Source organism: Trifolium pratense, linkage group LG6 (genome assembly GCF_020283565.1).
Source record: "Trifolium pratense cultivar HEN17-A07 linkage group LG6, ARS_RC_1.1, whole genome shotgun sequence".
In the NCBI taxonomy this organism is placed as follows: domain Eukaryota; kingdom Viridiplantae; phylum Streptophyta; class Magnoliopsida; order Fabales; family Fabaceae; genus Trifolium; species Trifolium pratense.
In genome coordinates, this window is record NC_060064.1 from 33157335 (window position 1) to 33177231 (window position 19897).

At 35.4% G+C, this 19897-nt stretch overlaps 2 protein-coding genes across 5 annotated transcripts; one reads left to right on the forward strand and one right to left on the reverse strand.

Annotated features, from left to right (window-relative positions):
* Positions 1-1302: 1302 nt before the first annotated feature.
* LOC123889237 (phenolic glucoside malonyltransferase 1-like) lies at positions 1303-3053 on the reverse strand. 4 transcript variants are annotated; one of them, XM_045938480.1, is made up of 2 exons: positions 1496-3053; positions 1303-1371 (listed from the first exon to the last, which is right to left on the reverse strand). In XM_045938480.1, the coding sequence occupies exon 1, from the start codon at positions 2923-2925 to the stop codon at positions 1498-1500; it is 1428 nt and encodes a 475-aa protein (XP_045794436.1). In that variant the 5' UTR covers positions 2926-3053; the 3' UTR covers positions 1303-1371; positions 1496-1497. The 4 variants fall into 4 exon arrangements, with proteins under 4 accessions (XP_045794436.1, XP_045794437.1, XP_045794434.1 ...); XM_045938481.1 differs by having other exon boundaries at positions 1303-1367; positions 1492-3053; XM_045938478.1 differs by having other exon boundaries at positions 1303-1373; positions 1482-3053.
* Positions 3054-9179: 6126 nt separating this feature from the next.
* Positions 9180-12495, forward strand: LOC123893209 (isoflavone-7-O-methyltransferase 9-like). Its single transcript, XM_045943142.1, is given in 4 exon segments — positions 9180-9649; positions 9652-9958; positions 11301-11379; positions 12104-12495. Coding segments are annotated over 4 exon segments (1071 nt in total). The 5' UTR covers positions 9180-9264; the 3' UTR covers positions 12404-12495.
* The last annotated feature ends 7402 nt before the right edge of the window (positions 12496-19897 follow it).

Here is a 19897-nt window from a genome sequence, read left to right on the forward strand (position 1 = left end):
TTATTCTCATAAAATGCAATTTTTACACTCTTCTTTTCCCCATAAAATTTATTTTTTTTAAAAAAAAACACAAAGGTTTCTTACTTTAAAGTATTAGGGTCTGTTTGGTTCAAAAGAGTAGAAGGGGAGGAGATGGATTTTTATAGAGGGGAGGGAAGGGGAGGGGAGGGAAAAATTTTAATTGCAGATGTGTTTGGTTCAAAAGAGGGAAGGTGAGGGGGAGGAGAGAGATTTTAATTGCAAATATGTTTAGTTCACGAGGGGAGGGGAGGGATGATATAATTAAATCACTTTTTTATCCTTATAATTTATAAGAGTCTCATAATTTTAAAATTATTCACTTTATAAATATTTAAATATAAGAACTCAATAGACTCGAAACTCCACAAATGTAATTATTTGTTGATGTTAATTTTTTTTTATCTTGATGGTTGATTGAATCTAATAAATAATTTATAAAAATTAAACTGCACACAAAAATTTTAAGTTTAATCTTATAAAAAAAATTATATATATACATTTAACGTAATAGGCAAAGACAAAAAGTTATATAAAACAAATTAATCACATGTAACAAAATATAAACGTAGGCAAAACAATTATATGACAAAATTGTATATTCGATGCAACAGATTGAAAATTGTGTTGAAATAAGAAATATCAACGAATCCAAAAAAAAAATTGAAAAAAAATTATATATGTCTGTGTGAGTGAATAATAATTAACGTAAGCAAAAACCTAAATAAATAGCAAGTTCTCACTTTTTATAATAAAAAAGAGTTTAATTGTTGTACACCGTCGGTGTAAATTTTTTTTACACATACATCCAATGACGTGTTGCCACATCATTTAATGAATGTGACACATCATGTGTTTTTAATTACCATACATGATGTGTCGGTATATTATGGGACGCATGTGCAAAATAACTTTACACCGACGGTGCATATAAATTAAATTCAATAAAAAAGTACCAAGTCTTTTTTTTTACACAAAAAAATAGCAAGTTAACAACATTAAAAATGCAAGTAAAGATGATTTTGGTATTTAAAAATAAATATAAGGATAATTATGTCAACATAATTAAAATTGTAATAACATTTAATGTCTCTCCACCCCTCCCCTCCAAATCCCCCCAATTTGGGGGGAAGTAAACACTCGTCTAAAATGTGTTTTGAATCCCTCCCCTTCCCTCACCTCCCCTTCTAAAAAATTGAACCAAACATAAAAAATTGAAAATATCATCTCACCTCCCCTCCAAAACCCCCGAACCAAACGGACCCTTATACTTTTCTTAACAAGTGAAACAAGTAAGATTCCTTTGGTATATTCATGTATCAGTCACTCTATATGACATTGTTAACTAAAATTCATTTAAGACATAACTCAAATAACAAAACTCACTAACTCTTCAACTAAGGACCAAAAATTCTTCAGGCATGTTATCCATCTAGTTCGATATAATATGAAGAGATGAATCACTAGCTCTTCAATTAATTAATGCAAACCTTCAAGAAACAAAGTGCTAAAGAGATCCATGGCATGTCTATTAAGAACCAACCCAACTTCAATTCCACCTTTGCCATTTTTGCTCTCAGCCAAACCAATGGTTGAACCTCTATCAACTGATACTATCTCCACCTTTTCCGGCCTTCCCCAACCAAAATCAATTTCATAAACACCAAATCTGTTAGACCCCGCCACTCCGATAATTTCAATTCCTTCACTTGCCATAGACATATATTTATCAAACGCACCATTAGTTCCTTCAAGAGGACCTTTTTCGTTTATCGTCACTATTTTCTCATGAATGCTCTTAGCAACTAAAAACACTCCATCTTCATTTATGAAATCATATGGTTTTGTATCAACAAAATTTCCCCATACACAATTTCCAAAATAGTTATTTGGTATTGGTGGCTCTAACCTTGCTCTACAATCTACGGTGAAAGCAAAAGCAAATTTTTCTTTCTCGTTTTCAACTCCATGAATTGCTTTTGCAAGACAAACAAGCGAATAAGCACAAGTGAGAACAAAAGATGATAGTGTTTGAGGCTTTGATTCATTTGTATCAAATATTTCCCATTTGGATAACACCATTTGCTTTATCGTACTCAAATTTTCTCGTGTAAGCTCGAATGTAGCACGAACATAGTCATCTAGTTTTGGTTGAAAAGGTAAAATCTTCAAGCATCGTTCGTTTCCTTTTTCATTTGGGAACATTTTGGCCATGATCTCGATCCAGTTACTTGTGAATGAATCACCAAGTCCGTTTTGATCTTTGATGATTTCCCTGTCGAATGAAGGTTGTAACTTTGGCAACAAAATTGGCGATTCTTCGGTTTCGATGATTTTGTTGCATAGATAAGCCCAAGCTTTGATGAACAAAGTTGAAGATTTTCCATCAAGAACAGCATGGTGTGTGCTTAATCCAATGGAAAAACCACTTTTTGGAAAAAAGGTTATTTGAAATGAGATAATAGAAGCAAAAGAATCTGTTGATTCTAAGTGAGGTACAAAAGAATGAGACAAAGAAGCTTCATGGGGTGAATTTTCAATGACATGGTTGAAATCTGAATCAGACTCTGCTATGAGCAATGAAACACCGTCATCATCATTGGGATTGAATTGAATGAATGGCTTGGGAGAATCAGAAGGCCAAATGATTTTACCGGCTAAAGGTAGAAAGTGTTGGAGGGTTAAAGAAAGTGAGGTTTTGAGTTTTGGAACAATATTTTGGTAGAAAAAAGAAGGGTGTGATTGTGAATTTGGGAGGGTGTAGTAGAAGATTCTTTCTACCGGATGAAACCTTAGCCAAAATATGTCAAAGAAAGTGAGAGGTGTTGTTGATGTTTGGGTTGATGATGGTGGAGGAACAACTTTGAAGTGTTCATGGATTTTAATGTTTTTGTTGTTGGAAGCCATGAAAGATTAGAGGGAGGAAGTGTTGTTTGAATAAATATCTTAGCTATTAGAGGTAAGGTTTAATAGACAGAGGGTCGTGTGGAATGGAAGAGATCTAGTAAGAGTTGAAAGTTATAAGCGGGGAAAAAATGAAAATTATGATAACTAATGTTAGGAATAAAACCTAAATTATTTGCTTATGGACAAGAAAATTCCAACCCATATCAAACAAACAAACAAAAAACTTGTCGACAATTCCAAATATCAAAATATTGACCAAGTATTTCATATGAATTTATGAAAAAATAACCAAAATGACCTTTGCAAGATAAGTAATTGGATATAAATCTTCTTTTTTGCTTTTGTTGTTTGCTACTTTTTTTTTAGAACGGCAAAGGAAAGTCGTTATCAAAACATGGTACAAAGAAGTGTTTTCAAAAGGTTTAAAATAAATTGCTATAGAAAATTCGTTCATTTTGGCGGAGAACTCTATGATTAGCATGGGTGACAAAAGCAAAGATATATACGGCTTTTGCATTTGTTTTGTGTTTTCTAAAGAACATTTGTTTCTTGCGCCTTGTTTCTTTTTATGTTTCTAGAAGAAAATATACTTTTGTAGTCAATCGGATTTGGATTTCCTGCTGTACAGAAAGCACGCAGTTTCACGTTGTACTGCATCCTGACCGTTCAATCACGATCCACCATATCAAATATATAGTGGTTGCTGGATCGTAATCAAACGATCAGGATACAGTTCATCATGAAACTACGTGTATTTTATACAACAAACAAGAAATCCAATTCATCTACATCTACAATCTACAATATAAACAAATCAATCCTTTTATATTCTCAAGTACGTACACATGGCATGCTAATTGCCTTAGTTACATATACCTTATTGTCATTCAAAATGCATTCATGTGGATTCTAATATTAAAATGCTAAAAAACAACATCAAATCTGATCTTTTTTCTTAATAAAATAAAATAGAAATCTTTCGTTCAATAAATACTAGCTAAAATAATAACTACAATTTGGTTAGTGCTGGTCACTTTTGATTTTCTTTATGCAAAATGCTAAACAGTGCCCCCGGGCACTGGTTAAGCATGCTAAAATAAAAATTTTGTCTCGAAATGCGTGCATTCAATGTCTCAAAAGTACAAAAAGTTATCTTTTCAATATAAATTTTATTTTTTATTTCCCTTTTAGGTATACTTAACAAGTACCCGGGGCACTGTTTAGCATGACCCTTTCTTTATTTATCCCATGTATGAAGATGTTTTCCTAACATGCGCGCATCCGTACAATAAGAAAGTTACCCACTATGCATGTGATCATTTATTGTTTTTATTGACACAATGATCACTTATTGTTGGACTTATTATAATCAATACTCCGTACCTCAATGTATGTCGTTTTCACATTTTTAAGAAATGTAATTAATGTTGTATGTAAAATAGAGATTATGAGTTGATTTACAAAATTGTCTTTCATTTGTAATATGGAAAAAATAAATTAAAGAATTGAAAGAAGAGAGAGTAATAAATAATTAAGGTTATAATAGAAAAAATAACATTAAATGTTTGATATTTACTTTGTAAATAACTAAATACGATAAAATTTACTTTGTATATATAGACACCGTATAACATTTTACTTTGTTAAATTCTTGTATATATCTAAAATAATTATTAATGTAAATAATATTTACTTTATTACTGTTAAGTAGTGGATACAGCTGTAGAGTTTATCACATTGGTTAACACAGCTGTACAATTTATTTACATTGATTAGATTACTATTAATATTTATTTTTATTATATATTTTATATAACAGAGCAGTGCTAATCCTATGTAATTACATACTCATTCCTTCATCTTATATAATGAAAACCATGCTTCCTATATTGAAGGCTGAGTGTGTCGACATGGTATCAGAGCCTCTCTACGATCCGTTGGGCCACCTGTTATCAGGTTTTCGCTATCGGGCCACCTATCGTTTATATCCACGCACCAAGCCCAATAGTGCTGGGCGTGAGGGGGTGTGTTAAGAGTCCCACATCGATTGAGAGATGGTCTGACTAAGTGTTTATATACTAGAGACAATCCTTACATTAATATAATACTTCCCATTTGGCTAACACCATTTTGATTTATCTTATTCAAATCTTCACATGTGAGCTTGAACGTGGCACGAACTGAGTCTTCGAGTTTTGGCTCAAGAGCAAAAATCTTCAAGTTTTTTTTGTTTACTTTTTCATTTGGGAACTTCTTAGATATGATCTCGATCCATTTATTTGTGAATGTAACACCTAGTTGATTTGGATCTTTGATGATTTCCCTATTGAACGAAGGTTCTAACTCTGGCAATAAAGTTGGTGATTCTTCTTCGGTTTCAATTGTTTTTTTGCACATATAAGCCCAAGCTTTGATGAACATGGTTGAAGATTTTCCATCGAGAATAGCATGATGTGCGCTAATTCCGATGCTAAGACCACTATTTGGGAAAAGAGTGACTTGGATTGAGATAATAGAAGCAAAAGAATCCGTTGATTCTAAGTGAGGTATTAAAGATCGAGACAAAGAAGCTTCATGGGGCGACTTTTCGATGACACGGATGAGTTCAGATGACTTCCGCTAAAAAATAACATTCAGATGAGTTCAATTCTTCTTTTGGATTACTATAAAGAAAGTATAATGAATTTAGCGAAATAATTTATAAATATATCGCTATATGTATGAATTATTTCGAAGTAGCGGATGTGTAAAAATAGGGCGCGCGAGTAACCAATAGGGTGGCAAAAATAGCTCCTTTTTCTAATAGTAGTCATTTGGGCTTCAATTATAATCACACATCCTTTTGGGTAACACAATGCTTAATCCGGTTCATGTTTTACTTCAATTCGTATCATGGTAAGCAGCCGGTAAGCAGTCGATGCCCACGTATGGAACCTCTCAAACATGGAAAATTAGAAGCTAGAATTTGGCGTGTCAAGGCACATTTGCAGTACGGCTCTTTGGACGTGAAAACAAACACTCACCAAGTTCTCTTATCTTTCCTAAAATCTCAGTTTTTTCGTGGAAATAAAGTTCAGAACGTAGATTTCGAACTTGCTTAAATTTTAATAAAAGTCCATAACGTCATGTCCCGTTAAATCACACTAAAAGAAGTTTAGAATCTATGTTCCGAACTTTATTTCCATGGACAAAAATAGAATTTTAGAAGAGATAATAGAGAATGATTGGGGAAGGGAGAAAAACCTTCCTAACTGAGCATGTTCTCCCTCAGAGTTAAACTCAAACTTTTTTGTCCACATATATTTGCATCAATGTTGACACCCACTACATTATTGTCGATAGACTTTCAACTTAAGGAGTCGTTCATTTTGTAATCATTTTTCTGATATATTTGTTGGATCATGAGAAAAGTCCAGAAAATTATCATATTTGAGTTAAAAACAATTACACAAGTTAACTGGACGCAACATTTTCACCTAAAACTTTGCAGTGTGTATATGAGTTATCTCACTTATATATGTATAATATCTAACATCAACTCATATATTTCTTACTTTGACACGTACTAGTATTTGATTTATATTTTCTTTAAACAATGCCTATAGAACACTATCATGACCTTTTTAAAATACTGACTTTGTTATGTAAAGTTGACAAGTCAATGAGCCATGACTCTTAATGTATAATTTAGATGACTGGAGTTCAAACATCGATCTCCACTACTAGAAAAAGTTTAAATAGCTACGAAATTTAGAGATAGAATTTATTTTTTCTCTTTTAGAGACAAAATTAGAGATAGAAAAAAAACAATCAGAGACAAAAATTAAAATATATGTATTAGAGACAGATGTTCCTTCTCTAAATCTGTCTCTACTTGATTATTTTTTTAATTATAAATAGAAAATAATAGTTTGAGACGGATTTTAGAGACGGACTTTAACCGTGTCTAATATTTTTTGTCTCTATATCCGTCTCTAACAAGTCAAATTGTTATTAAAATAGTCAAACTTTTGTTAGAGACAGAAAAGATCCATCTCTGAGTATTTCCGCCTCTATTGTTCGTCTCTAAATATTCCCTTAAATACTTATAAGAATAATTTTAGATTGTTGCTCAGGGTCGGTCCGGAGCCAGGGCAAGCAGACCCATAACCCTGGGTCTCAAAAATTTGAGGACTCAATATTTGTTTTCAAGCCCAACAAGAAAGCATTACTCATGTATTATTGCTGAGATATAAGTTACAAAAGAAGTTAAATCGCGTAGTGGTTTGTGTTAAGTTCCTAGTGTCTTGGGTGCATGAGTTCTACTCTCACCTATGGTTGTTTTTTAAATTTCATATAAAGATATTTGATAATTTTAATAATATACATAAAATAATAAGTTTGTTCTATTAATCTATATCTATTTTATACTATACTAGCGGTTAGACAGGCGCGTTCCACGCCACGTTGTGTCTGTTATGCAAATTTATGTCAAAAAAACAGACATGAGTTATGTTATGGTGAATTTGTTAATAAAAGATTTTTGCTATTCAAATAAAAAAAAGTTAAAGGTATTGTTGATATTATGAAAAGTTCACACCAAAAGTTTTTGTATCCTCTGTATATATAAGTATAGATATTAAGAGAATACATGAGTTTTGGTATGGACTTTTCATAATACTAACAATACTTTTGAATTTTTTTAGTAACAACAAAAATCTTTTATTAACAAACTCACCATAACATAAAACACATTTTTTTTGTTAGCAATGTCCTATCAATTGAGTTAAGTTCACGACACAAATTAAATTTAGATTTATTATCATTAATAATTATTGTTCGTTCTAGGAGCAAAAATAAAAGGCCAAAGTTAAATATTATATTAAACTATTAAATTTATATTATATATATCTATACATCACAGCAGCCATTCCAGATATGTCTCAGTGGTATGGCTGGCAAGGACCAGAAAGGTTTAGGCCACCACCGTACACCATGAATAATGACTTGACTTATAACTTATAAGCCATCAACTTTGAAAGTTTGAAATAGTTAAAGTAAATTATTGAGGGAGTAATATTATAATTTTGGAACCAGAGTAGTCCATAAATTTTAAATATACTACTCCGTCTCAAATTATAAGGAAAAAAAATCACACTTATTAAGAAAAAATAAAACATGATAATTTGAAATATATTTTTGTGTGTTTTTCTTAGAATAAGTTGTATGGGAAAATGTAAAAACAAATTATTATTTTTTGTTTTCACCATCAGTGTAATCTGGTTCGTGGGTCAATTCTGGCATCAAGTGGTTCAAGCCCCTCCCGATCGTAGTTGCAGGGGATCGAACCGTGGTACTCCCTACCAAGTTCAGCGTCAATCACCACTGAGCCAATTTTTATTGGTTGTTGTTTATTGAGAAAACGGGATATAGAGAAAATTAAATACAATTTGCATTTAATTTTATGAGATAAAGATAAAAAAACATTCTTAAAAATAGTTTTTCCCTTATAATTTGAGACAAAAAAAATTAAATTTTTTCTCTTATAATTTGAGACGGACGGAGTAAAAAACATTAGTTTCAATGCAAAATTTATGTTTTATGATTTCTTAACTAGTGCCCGAAACAAGGCATCACCCTAAAAATTAACCAACCATAACTTTTTATTGAAAACACGTGTTTCTCATTCTCTATCAAGATGCATGCATACATAATGAAATATTGAAAATGCTAACCAGTGTGTCATAGACATTAGTTAAAAAAAATAATAAAATAATTTTAAACTTGTGTAATTAATCTAATTATTTTAGTTTTATTAATTAGTGTTTCAAAAATAATAGTTAGACTCATAAATTATATTCCCTCCGTCCGAATTTAATTTATAAGAAAAAAATTATCCCAAATTATACAGAAAAAAAATCAATTTTTATCATTTTTAAGATTCGCTGTTATTTATTCTCATATATTAAATGCAAAATTTACGCGCTCTATTTTTTTTATAATCAATAATCAATAAAAATTATTTTAACATTTTTCCTTAAAACTTATTTTTTTTAAAAAAAACACAAAAAATCATATTACAATCAATTATTATATTTTAGGTTTCTTAACAAATAAATAAAAATGCTTATAACTTGAGACTGAGTGTACACACCATACACCACACATTTCACTTGGACTAGTAAACAGTCATAGCAAACAATAATTGAGTTTCAATTCAATTCTCACAACCAATTCTATTTATTGAAAGTCAAACCTACTACTTTATACTTGACCAAAAAAAGTATATAAATTACATCAACATAACGAAATTCTAAAACATAACCAAATTAAACACAAACCAAAAAATCACTTTCAACAATGTCTTCATTAATCAATGGTCGCAAACCAAGTGAAATCTACAAAGCACAAGCTTTATTATACAAACACATATATGCTTTCATAGATTCCATGTCTCTAAAATGGACAGTTGAAATGAACATACCAAACATTATCCACAATCATGGCAAACCAATTTCACTATCAAACTTACTCTCAATTCTTAAAGTTCCATCATCGAAATGCGGTAACGTGCAACGTATCATGCGTTACCTCGCGCACAACGGATTCTTCGAGATAATAAAAACTCAAGAATTTGAAAATGATGAAGAAGCCTATGCTCTAACTGTTGCTTCAGAGCTTCTTGTTAAAGGAAGTGAACTTTGTTTAGCTCCAATGGTTGAATGTGTTCTTGATTCACTCTTTCGGGTTCGTATCATGAGATGAAAAAGTGGATTTATGAGGAAGATCTTACACTCTTTGGTGTTACTTTAGGAGCTGGATTTTGGGATTTTCTTGAAAAAAATCCTGGTTATAATAAATCATTTAATGAAGCTATGGCTAGTGATTCTAAAATGATAAATTTAGCATTGAGAGATTGTGATTTTGTGTTTGAAGGGTTAGAATCAATTGTTGATGTTGGTGGTGGAACAGGAACAACTGCTAAGATTATTTGTGAGAGATTTCCTAAGTTGAAATGTGTTGTGTTTGATAAACCAATGTTAGGGAAAGTTTGATGATTTGTCCACTTCTAATCACATTGTTGCCAAATCATCATTAAAAAATATTATATCTTTACCATATTTATCTTTGGTGCCAACTTGGTTGTTTGAGTTGGAAGAAAATTCAAACTTTTGAATTTTCCCCCTTCTTTTGGCTGAAGATGCAACTTGGGCCTTTCACTACACAGTTAGATTCAGCCCACCACATCTTTCTATTTTGGGAAAAAAAAAACCTCACAAAACAAAACAAACCTACAAAAGTGGAATCCAAAGAAACAAAACTTCTCCTTTCACGCGTAAAGACATTTTTGGAAATCTCTTTGTCCCTCCAAGCAATTGATCCAGAAAAACCCACACAAATTGATGCAAATCTCTGCACCCTCTCAATACAATAACCTTTCTCTGTCTCACATGTGAACAACACTGCATGTTCAGAGTTCAGACAATGAAAGCAACATCACATTCCTGATTCCATTCTCCAACCTCTCTCTTTGGTTTCAAATTCTCCCACAATTCTTCTTTGGTTTCATCTTCCACACTCTCTCTGTCTCTCCATCTCTCTTTATCTATCTAATTTGCTTCCAATTCCATTTCTCAAAGCACCAAAACCCTTAGTTCAAATATGACTGAGATTCCAAAACCCTATGTTGTTCATTCTCAATGTTTGAATCTATGAACTTTCTTTACTTTGCTGAATGGTAAATTGATTTTGAATCTATTATTTTGATTTTGATTGCTGACAATTAATTCTCTAAGTGAGGATAAAAGTGAACTATAGTTTATTGGTAAATTGAATGTTGTGTTTTCATGTCTTACTTAAAAGTCTACTTTATTTAGAGCCTTGGGCATTTTGTATTTGTATGAACCTTAAGTGTCTCATTCTTTATTGAAATGTTCATAATGTGCAAGGTATCTGCAAGAAAGCAAGACCATCAATTATAAAACCGGGACTTGGAGAATTAAATGAATGGTTTGTCTTTGAAGGCATGAATTCAGGGACATATGTAGTCATGAAGATGAATAATTTGGCAAGTCATATATTAGTTTTTTTTTTTTTTTTTACATTTATGTGAAATATATAAATTGTATTTAATTTAATGTGATATCAAAATAGTAAGTTAGCCAATAATTTTGATGTCATAGGTCCATAAAAAATTAATTTCAATGTCATACTTCATTTGTAACTTCTTTTAATATTAATTTTATGCTGAGAAACTAAGTATACTTCCGTCAAAATAATAAAAAATTCTAATTCTATACTTTTTACTAAGGATATATTTATTTACAATAACATTTTGACAATACATTTATTTATTGTATGAAACTACTACAAGACGGTGTTTCCCGTGCGTTAACTGATCAAAGTGACAATTTGACTTATGTTGGTGGAGACATGTTCCAATCTATTCCTAATGGTGATTCTGTTCTTCTTAAGGTATACTTTTCTAAACCATGTTCAAAGTAAATTGCAAATTTAGTTAATTTCACTAGTACAAAAAGTTAAATTACTAACATGAAGGGGATGGGATCTAGTAAGTTGAAGTTGGCCTAGGAGATAGTTAAATTCTAATCAATAATTATTTTAGTGAAATTCGTAGTTAGTTCATCCAAAATAATTTGTCTTTAACTGAAACTAACTAAAAGTCAATAATTATTTTAGCTCAATCACTTGATTAACTAAGAGCATGTATATCAGATGGCGCAGATGTCTTAGCTTAATTAACCAAGGTCGTAGGTTTGATTCCTGGGTTAGGCATGCATCAGTGTTAGCGCAGAATACTTGGTTTATGCTAAAAAAATCTAATTCTTATATTTGCTAAAATTAGAGATTAAAGTAATTTTTCTTTTTAGTTTGTAATAGTTTATTTTTTACATGAAGTTATTGAGAGAATTTATTAATTTATTTATTTTATATTTTTAGTCATTAACTCTCTTCTTAAATATGTAGCACTTACATTCCAGATTCAAAATGTGTCTGATGTCCGACATGACAATGACATATGCAGCTACATTCAATTATTTTCATTTTTTTTAATTATTATCGACGTCTAGGACTAGGTGTATATATTTTGTCCGAGTGTTTGCCTATGTTCGTCGTAGTTTCTCAATGATTTACTAAAGAAACATCTAATCCTCCGTTTCTTTTTCTTATTCTGCAGTGGATTTTACACAATTGGATTGATAAGGATTGCATAAGGATACTGAAAAAATGTAAAGAAGCTGTTACAAGTGATGGGAAAAAAGGAAAAGTGATTATTATAGATATGGTGATAAACGAAAAGAAAGATGAGAACCAAATTACTCAAGTAAAGCTTCTTATGGATGTAAACATGGCTTCTCTTAATGGAAAAGAGAGAAATGAGGATGAATGGAAGAAACTCTTCAAAGAAGCAGGATTTCAAGACTATAAAATATCTCCTTTGACTGGATATTTGTCTCTTATTGAGATCTATCCCTAAACACTTTTGTTGTGTTATCCATTCTATTGTTTACATGTTCTAAATCAATGTTTTGGTCTATTTTAATATTGCATTAATGTTGTATTAATGTATTACGTATTTATTTGATTTTTTTTTGGTAAAGAAAAAGGGTCAAAGCTCTATTTATTTGATATGTTATGTCATATTAAAGATAGTTTAATTTTTGCGCCTTTATTATCTAGAAGTAAATTTATCCCTGCGTTGTTTGACTCTTGATGTCTAATCTTACCCTGATAAATTATTGGTCCCAACTCACCTAACAAAAGGATACTCTAACCTTTACAACCAATAAAATCAGAATCCAGCATCATAGCATGGATTAACTAACTACGCACCTTTTATGAAGGATCATAACTGATGATAAATTTCGCAAGTGCACGAAAATCACGTAGTAATAAAAAATATCGATCCACAGGGATTGTGTGATCAAACTAGTCGCATTGTGTTCATAGACATTATACAGAAAATACACATAAATTGGGGGTATGTTGAGTAATGAATGCTAGAAAAAGTGCTTGATAATATGGAAAAGCGAGGTAGAATCATCGGAATCATCTAGTCTATAGCTAACCGCATGCAACCTACAATGTATAAGAACTACTCAAGTATTCACAACTAGATCGACAAAATAGTGAATCGCAATCTCTTGTCAAAATCCACTCTATTCGTTGTCGATACTCCCCCGATCTCTCGGGCGGAAGCTACCTACAACGAATGATATTAACGCGCGTCAATCGTTCGCTACACTCTATGCCTCAATCTCTCGACCGGAGACACTCGAGTGCTCAATACAATTCAGTTCAGACATTAAATCAATACTCTCGCACGTGACTTAACTCAAAATCATTACAACACTAATGAAGGATTGTAAAGCATTAGAAACAGACTTGAATTGAATGAATACTATAAAGAGAGTATGATCTTACACAATTGCAGGTTACATTCAATGAACTACATCCTAAACTACCTAGATTCTACCTCCGAGGGAGTTTAGCTCCTCATCGTTCTTCGTACGCTTCCTCGCTTCATCGCCACGGCTTGTGAATCCATGATCTGATGCGCTTGGAGTTCTCCACTGGAGTGTTGAATCACGATCTTCAAGTTCCAAGACCAGAATGTAGTGAAAAGATGCAGAATTTTCCAACCCGAAAACAGAATTATGCAGAAAATATATATACAGAAGGCAACCACGCCGCGCGTCAGATCTACCCCGCCGCGCGTGGTTGCAAATCCATCACTATGCCGCGCGTGATAACAGAATCACGCGGCGCGTGCTCAAGTCAGAGGCAATCTTCTTCTTCAATCAAGACTTCACGCCGCGCGTGATCGGAGTTACGCCGCGCGTGATGGAGTCAGAGAGCAATCCAGTTCCTGAACAAAGATTCACGCCGCGCGTGGTCAGATATCACGCCGCGCGTGATCAGAGTGAAAATCTTGGCTCCCTGTGAGCTCCATCACGCGGCGCGTGATGGGCTACGCCCCCAGCGTAGTGAAAATCCTTCAAATCCTGCAGTTTTTCCTGTTTTCTTGCAAATCAAGTAATCAAGCTAATGGTTAGATTTCTCTCATATTTATTGCTAAAAAGCTATTAAAATGTATCTAATGTTGCTAAAATAGGCATGGAATAGAGAGTGTGACGATTTGTCATCACAACCCCAAACTTAAACCTTTCCTTGTCCTCAAGGAAACAACTTTTACCTCAAGCTTTTGTGTCAAGACCTTGGCATTTTCCTTAAATTCACTCGAATCATACATACGTGAGACTCACCTGATGATCAATGATCCACCTGCAAACAATGCTCAATTGCACAACCGTTCCCGCAAGACATTTTCAAGTAGTTCACACTTTTTGACCAAAGCTCTATGATTTCATCACACTACTCACATGCACTCTTCAGTTTTTGGTAATTCACTCAAATCAACACATCAATGCAAGTCAACAATAATTTTGCAAGTAGTCTAAGAATTCATTCGGTTCACTTTGTGCACACACATTAGAGGTCTTTTAGGGTTATAACGTGGCTTGGCTAGGGTGGATGGTGACATTTTGGATAAGTAGTAGAAAAACTTGGAGTTAGATCCCCCTAAGGTCAAAATAATTCATAAACCAAACCCCCGTTTCCTTTGAACTATAGTGGACTAGAGAACTTTTTTCAATCTTCAAACAAAGTTTTGCAATTCTTTTGAATTCAAGGCTATCACATCTTTTTTTTTTTTTTTTTTTTTTTTTTTTGTACTTCTTTTCTATTTTCCTTTCACATTCATTCATCTTTTTTTCTTTTTCTCTTCTTTGCAAATTTTTGAAATTTTCTCAATTTTTCAAATCAAAACTTTTTGTAAGTTCTCTAGTACCCTCACCCCAAACTTTATTTGTTGCTAATTCCAAAGAGCAACCCCAAACTTAGTAGTGAGCAATGCGCATCAACCACTAATTAGGTGCCTAACCTCCAAGAAAGTCATTCCTTTTTTTATCAAAAATTTCTTAAGGTTTTGCAAAAATAACATTTTCTTTTTCAGCTCAAATTGGTTAAGCAAAGGATAAGTATAAGTAAGGGTGGATAGAAAGGCTCAAAGGTACCAAGAAACATGCCTCGTGTGTGCTACAAAATTACCAATCAAATAAAGAGACGACAAGCAAAATCGAGAGACAATACACGAGTGGATATCACACATAGAAAGGATGAGAGGTGTTTGGCTCAATACCTCACGGTTGGGTCGAATCAAAGGACCGGTCAAAAAGTGTGCGTTCCCTTCCTTTGCCTCTTGATCGCATGAGTGCAACAAGCTATTGCACTGCAAGTTTCACATATCACACACGGAGAAAATCAAGTAATTGATACTCAAGTGACTAGAAAGAACATGCCAAGATGTCGAAATAAACTCTAGAGGTAAAAATCATTCCACAATTAACAAAGGAGGATTCAAATTTAGAGTACACAATTAAAATATCCAGCCAATATCCAAGCAACATCAAATATTATTACAAACCAAACAATTAAAAGACAAAAAGTAAAGATAGAGATAGAGTAGTAGAGTAGTGGCAGCAGCAGTAGTAGATCAGAACCAACAACATCAAACCGCATCATCCGGCTGGCCAGTGAAGTAGTTTGTGAACGGGCTATTCAAATTCAAATTCAGCCCATCCACATCCAGCATTTCCCTTTCCATTGCAGCAGCCTCATCCTGCTCAACCCGGCGTCGCCTCTCGATCTCAGCCAACTCAGAAGCTCTCAAACCAGAATTGTATGCTTGTCTGGCCTGAAAGGAGTTCAGCTCCCTCGCCTGATGCGCCTCCCAATCAGTATCAATGGGATACAAGGTCCCAAAAGTAGGAGGAGGGAAGGTGGACCGATAAGTCATCGCCTCGGTGTACATGGAAGAGGCGGTATCAAAGTAGAGATTCGGCAGCCCGGAATATTGAGAAATTTCCATTTGATGCAACATCGATGCAAGCTGATTTATATCATGAGAGTACCGAGGAGGGTCTTGAGCTGGTATATCATGATATTCATTTGCCGGATCCCCTTGTTGATCCGGATGATTACCTTCTTCAAAACGATTAATCTCTTCCTCCTCCCTCAAAGCTTCCTCTCTCGCAGCATTCCCCTCACCTCGGGGCACAATAGGTCCTCTCTCAAACTTTTTGATGAAATATGATAAAGACAGAGGTCGGACGGGATGAAGATCACCTTCTTGCACATTCATGGGAACATTATTCGCCCTACACAAAGCAGCGATAAGATTACAATGTCCCAAAGTAAAGGTCGGATTCGGATGATTGGCTATCTCATGAAGATCTTTTTGTAACCAATATCCAAGATTAATAAATTTCCCTTCTACCAACAATCGGACCGCGTGCGCGTTGTCCAGCTGAATTTCGGAATTGTTGCCTACAACCCTCACATTTTTCAACCAAAATTCACCCCAAGCTCGGTGAACCGGATTGAAACTTGTTAAGCTCAACCTTCTAGGAAGAGAAGCTGCAGAATGGGGTAGCCACATTGCTCCCGGACGACACACAATATTCTTTAGTTCCTCCCTAACTTCAATCCCACTTTTGTCAATCCTTTCTCTATCACGCAAGAGTTCACACACTCCTCCAGCAGCACAACCAAGCAGATTATTTATAGTTTCAAAAGAATAGCTCACTTTAACACCCCTAACCACAGAAACATATTCCGGAAACATAGGTTGATCCGGTAAATAAGCATTTGCAAAGAACTCCCTAGCCCACATCTGATTTCCAGGATTCATTTCATCTTTAATCATCAAATTATTAAATCTCTCCCATCCCCTAGACCTTATCTCATTCCCTAACTCAGCTACTCCTTTCAACAAATCCTCACCAAAACCCTTCTCTTGATTAATAGTAAAGGTTCGAATTTGGGAGTACCTTTTTTCATGAATTTCACTGATGAAGTGGGGATGGACCTGTGGCCGAGTCACATTGCTCCGGCGAGGAGGGGATGCTTGAGCAGACCGAGAAGATTGGCCCTTGCTTGCACTCATCTTCGTTCTTGGTTTCTTCGGAGGCTCTTGTGGTGGGTTAGCATCACTCTTCTTCTTTCCCTTTCCGGTTAGCCTAGTCAACATGGTGATATTGTAAAGATTGAAATGGGTAAATTGGGAAGTTGGAGAAATGTGGGATGAAATGAGGGATTTGGAGTGGAATTAGGAGTGGGTGATATGGGTGTAATGTGAATGTGAAGGAGACGGATGATTGGAGGTGATTAGAAGTGAAATTGGAGGAGTTTGGAGAGTGAAAATGGGTTGTCAATGGAGTTTTCTGTGTGGGAAACCGTGTGAATTGATGATGGGACGGATGGAGTGGTTGAGAAGATGAAGAAATTCAAATTTGACACGCTTTCCTGTGTAACCACGCCGCGCGTGGTCCATCTACGCCGCGCGTAGTAGCAATTGTAACGGTCAAGAACTTCTTTCAAACAGGCCACGCCGCGCGTAATCACCGTCACGCGGCGCGTAATCACTTAGTCAGAGACTCCATATTCCTCCAATCTTCGCGCAGCGCGTGATATACCCCTACGCCGCGCGTAATGACTTCTGAAAACTTCCTCCTCTGTGATGAAGGATCACGCCGCGCGTGATTGTACTGCGCCCCCGGCGTGGTAGAATTCTGTTCTGCCCTGTTTTGCTTCCGTCCTTGCTTCTGCTGCACACCTACCTACATACCTCAAAAGAAAACACACTAAAACATTAAAAACCGTTGGGTTGCCTCCCAACCAGCGCTTGTTTAACGTCCCGATGCTTGACGTTCCATGCCCCTAAGGGTCACGGAGAAGAAGCGCCATCATGTGGCAAGTAGTGTGCATTCCAAGGCAATTTCAAAGCATGTTTAACCATATGATCATAAACCTGGATTTTAAAACACTGTGGGTCTCCATCGTCACACTCCATCTTATCAAAAACATTAAATGTTACCTGTTGATCATCGGTCCTTAGCATGAGTTCGCCCATCTCTACATCGATTAGGGCACGGCTAGTTGCTAAAAAGGGTCTACCAAGTAGCAACGGTTCCCACTCCCTAGTTTCTTCTATGTCTAAGACCACAAAATCCGCGGGAAACACAAATCCGCCAACCTTGACCAACACATCATGGAGAATACCTTCCGGATGCACAACCGATCTATCCGCCAAAGAGAGACTCATCTTTGTCGGCTTTGCTACAGCTCCCGGTATCTTCTTCATCATTGATAACGGCATCAAATTAATGCTAGCACCCAAATCACACAAAGCTTTTTCAATGGTGAGCGTTCCAATGGAACATGGAATTGTAAAGCTCCCCGGATCTTTCTTTTTCTGCGGTAGCTTCCGTTGAATGAGGGCGCTGCACTCTTCCGTCATACTCACCATTTCATCATCCAATGGTTTTCTTTTCTTTGTGAGCAGCTCCTTCAAAAACTTTGCATAACTCGGCATTTGCTCCAAAGCCTCAACTAAAGGTATAGCCATCTCAAGCTTGTTCAACACCTTCATGAACTTCTTGAACTCCTTCTCCCGCTCAAGATTCTTCACTTTCTTTCTCCTAGGAAAAGGCATCCTAGCATATGGTGATTCGTCAACTCCTTTACCTTTCTCAACCTTCTTACCCTCTTTTTCTTTTATCTCCCTCTGTTTTTCAACTTCTTTCTCATCCTCACTAATCTCAACTTCTTTAGACACATTTTCCTTTTCTACTTCTCCCTCATATCTCTCTTTTTCAACTACGACCTCTTGCTTATTTTCAACTTCTTCCTCAATGACCTTCTTTTTCAAGGGCTTCTCCACAGCTGGCCTTTCCGGTATCTCTCTACTCCTCAAAGTGATTCCATTGCAAGTTTCATTTTTCGGATTATCATGAGTGTTTCCACCGAAACCTCCTTGGTTTTGCAACATAGAAAACTGTCTTGACAGCTGACCCATTTGCACCTCAAGATTCTTTATAGAAGCTTCATGATTCTTATTAGAGGTTGCTTGACTCGATTTCATCGCTTCAAAGTTGCTTTGGGTCATGAGCATGAACTGATTTAGAGTCTCTTCCATCCTTGATGGAGGCCTTTGCTGCTGTTGCTGTGCACCTTGACCTTGCATACCATTCCCCCACCCGGAACCGTTGTTATTATTGTTGTACGGCTTCCGAAAATTGGCCAAGTAGCGAGCCTCCTCTGAACCCTCCGGGAAGCATCCGCCATTAGGATGGTCCTGCAAACAAAAATCACAGCGCACATTGTCAATTTTACCTATTGGAGAAGTTTGGACTTGCGGATTGGACAGCAGCTTCATCATTGCTTCCATTTGGCTAGTCATGAGCTTTTGCTGCGCCAATAGAGCTGTTTGAGTATCCAATTCCAACACTCCGCCTTTCTTTTTGGCTCCCCTATCATTAGTAGCTCTATACTCGTTTTGAGCCATGCTTTCCACCAACTCTCTTGCTTCAGTTTCGTCACGGTTTTTCAACGAACCACCGGCTGATGCGTCAAGTATCATTCGCGTTTGAGCCCTCAAACCTTGGGTAAACATTTGCATCTGATTGTGGCCATCGAAACCGTGATTCGGACACCTTTTAAGACAGACTTTGAACCTTTCCCAAGCATCATACAACGTCTCACCATCCGCTTGTTCGAAGTTGCTAATTTCAGCCCTTCTTTCTAGAAACTTATGAATCGGAAAGTAACGATCTAAGAACTTCCGCTCTAGCTGTCTCCAAGTCTCAATTGTTCCGGCGGGTATCGTGTCTAACCAATCTTTAGCTCGGCCGGTGAGAGAATGCTTGAATAACCTCAGCCTTTTGTCCGATTCGCTCACCCCCGGTGGATCAGTATAGTCGCATGCTTCATAGAAGTGAGACAAGTGTAAATTCGGGCATTGAGCTTCCGAACCTGAATACGGATTCTCTTTTAAGGCTGAAAGGACCGTGTTCTTGATGTCGAATGAGACAGGATTCGCCGGCTGAAAGCCTTGGTTTGCCAACGCGTC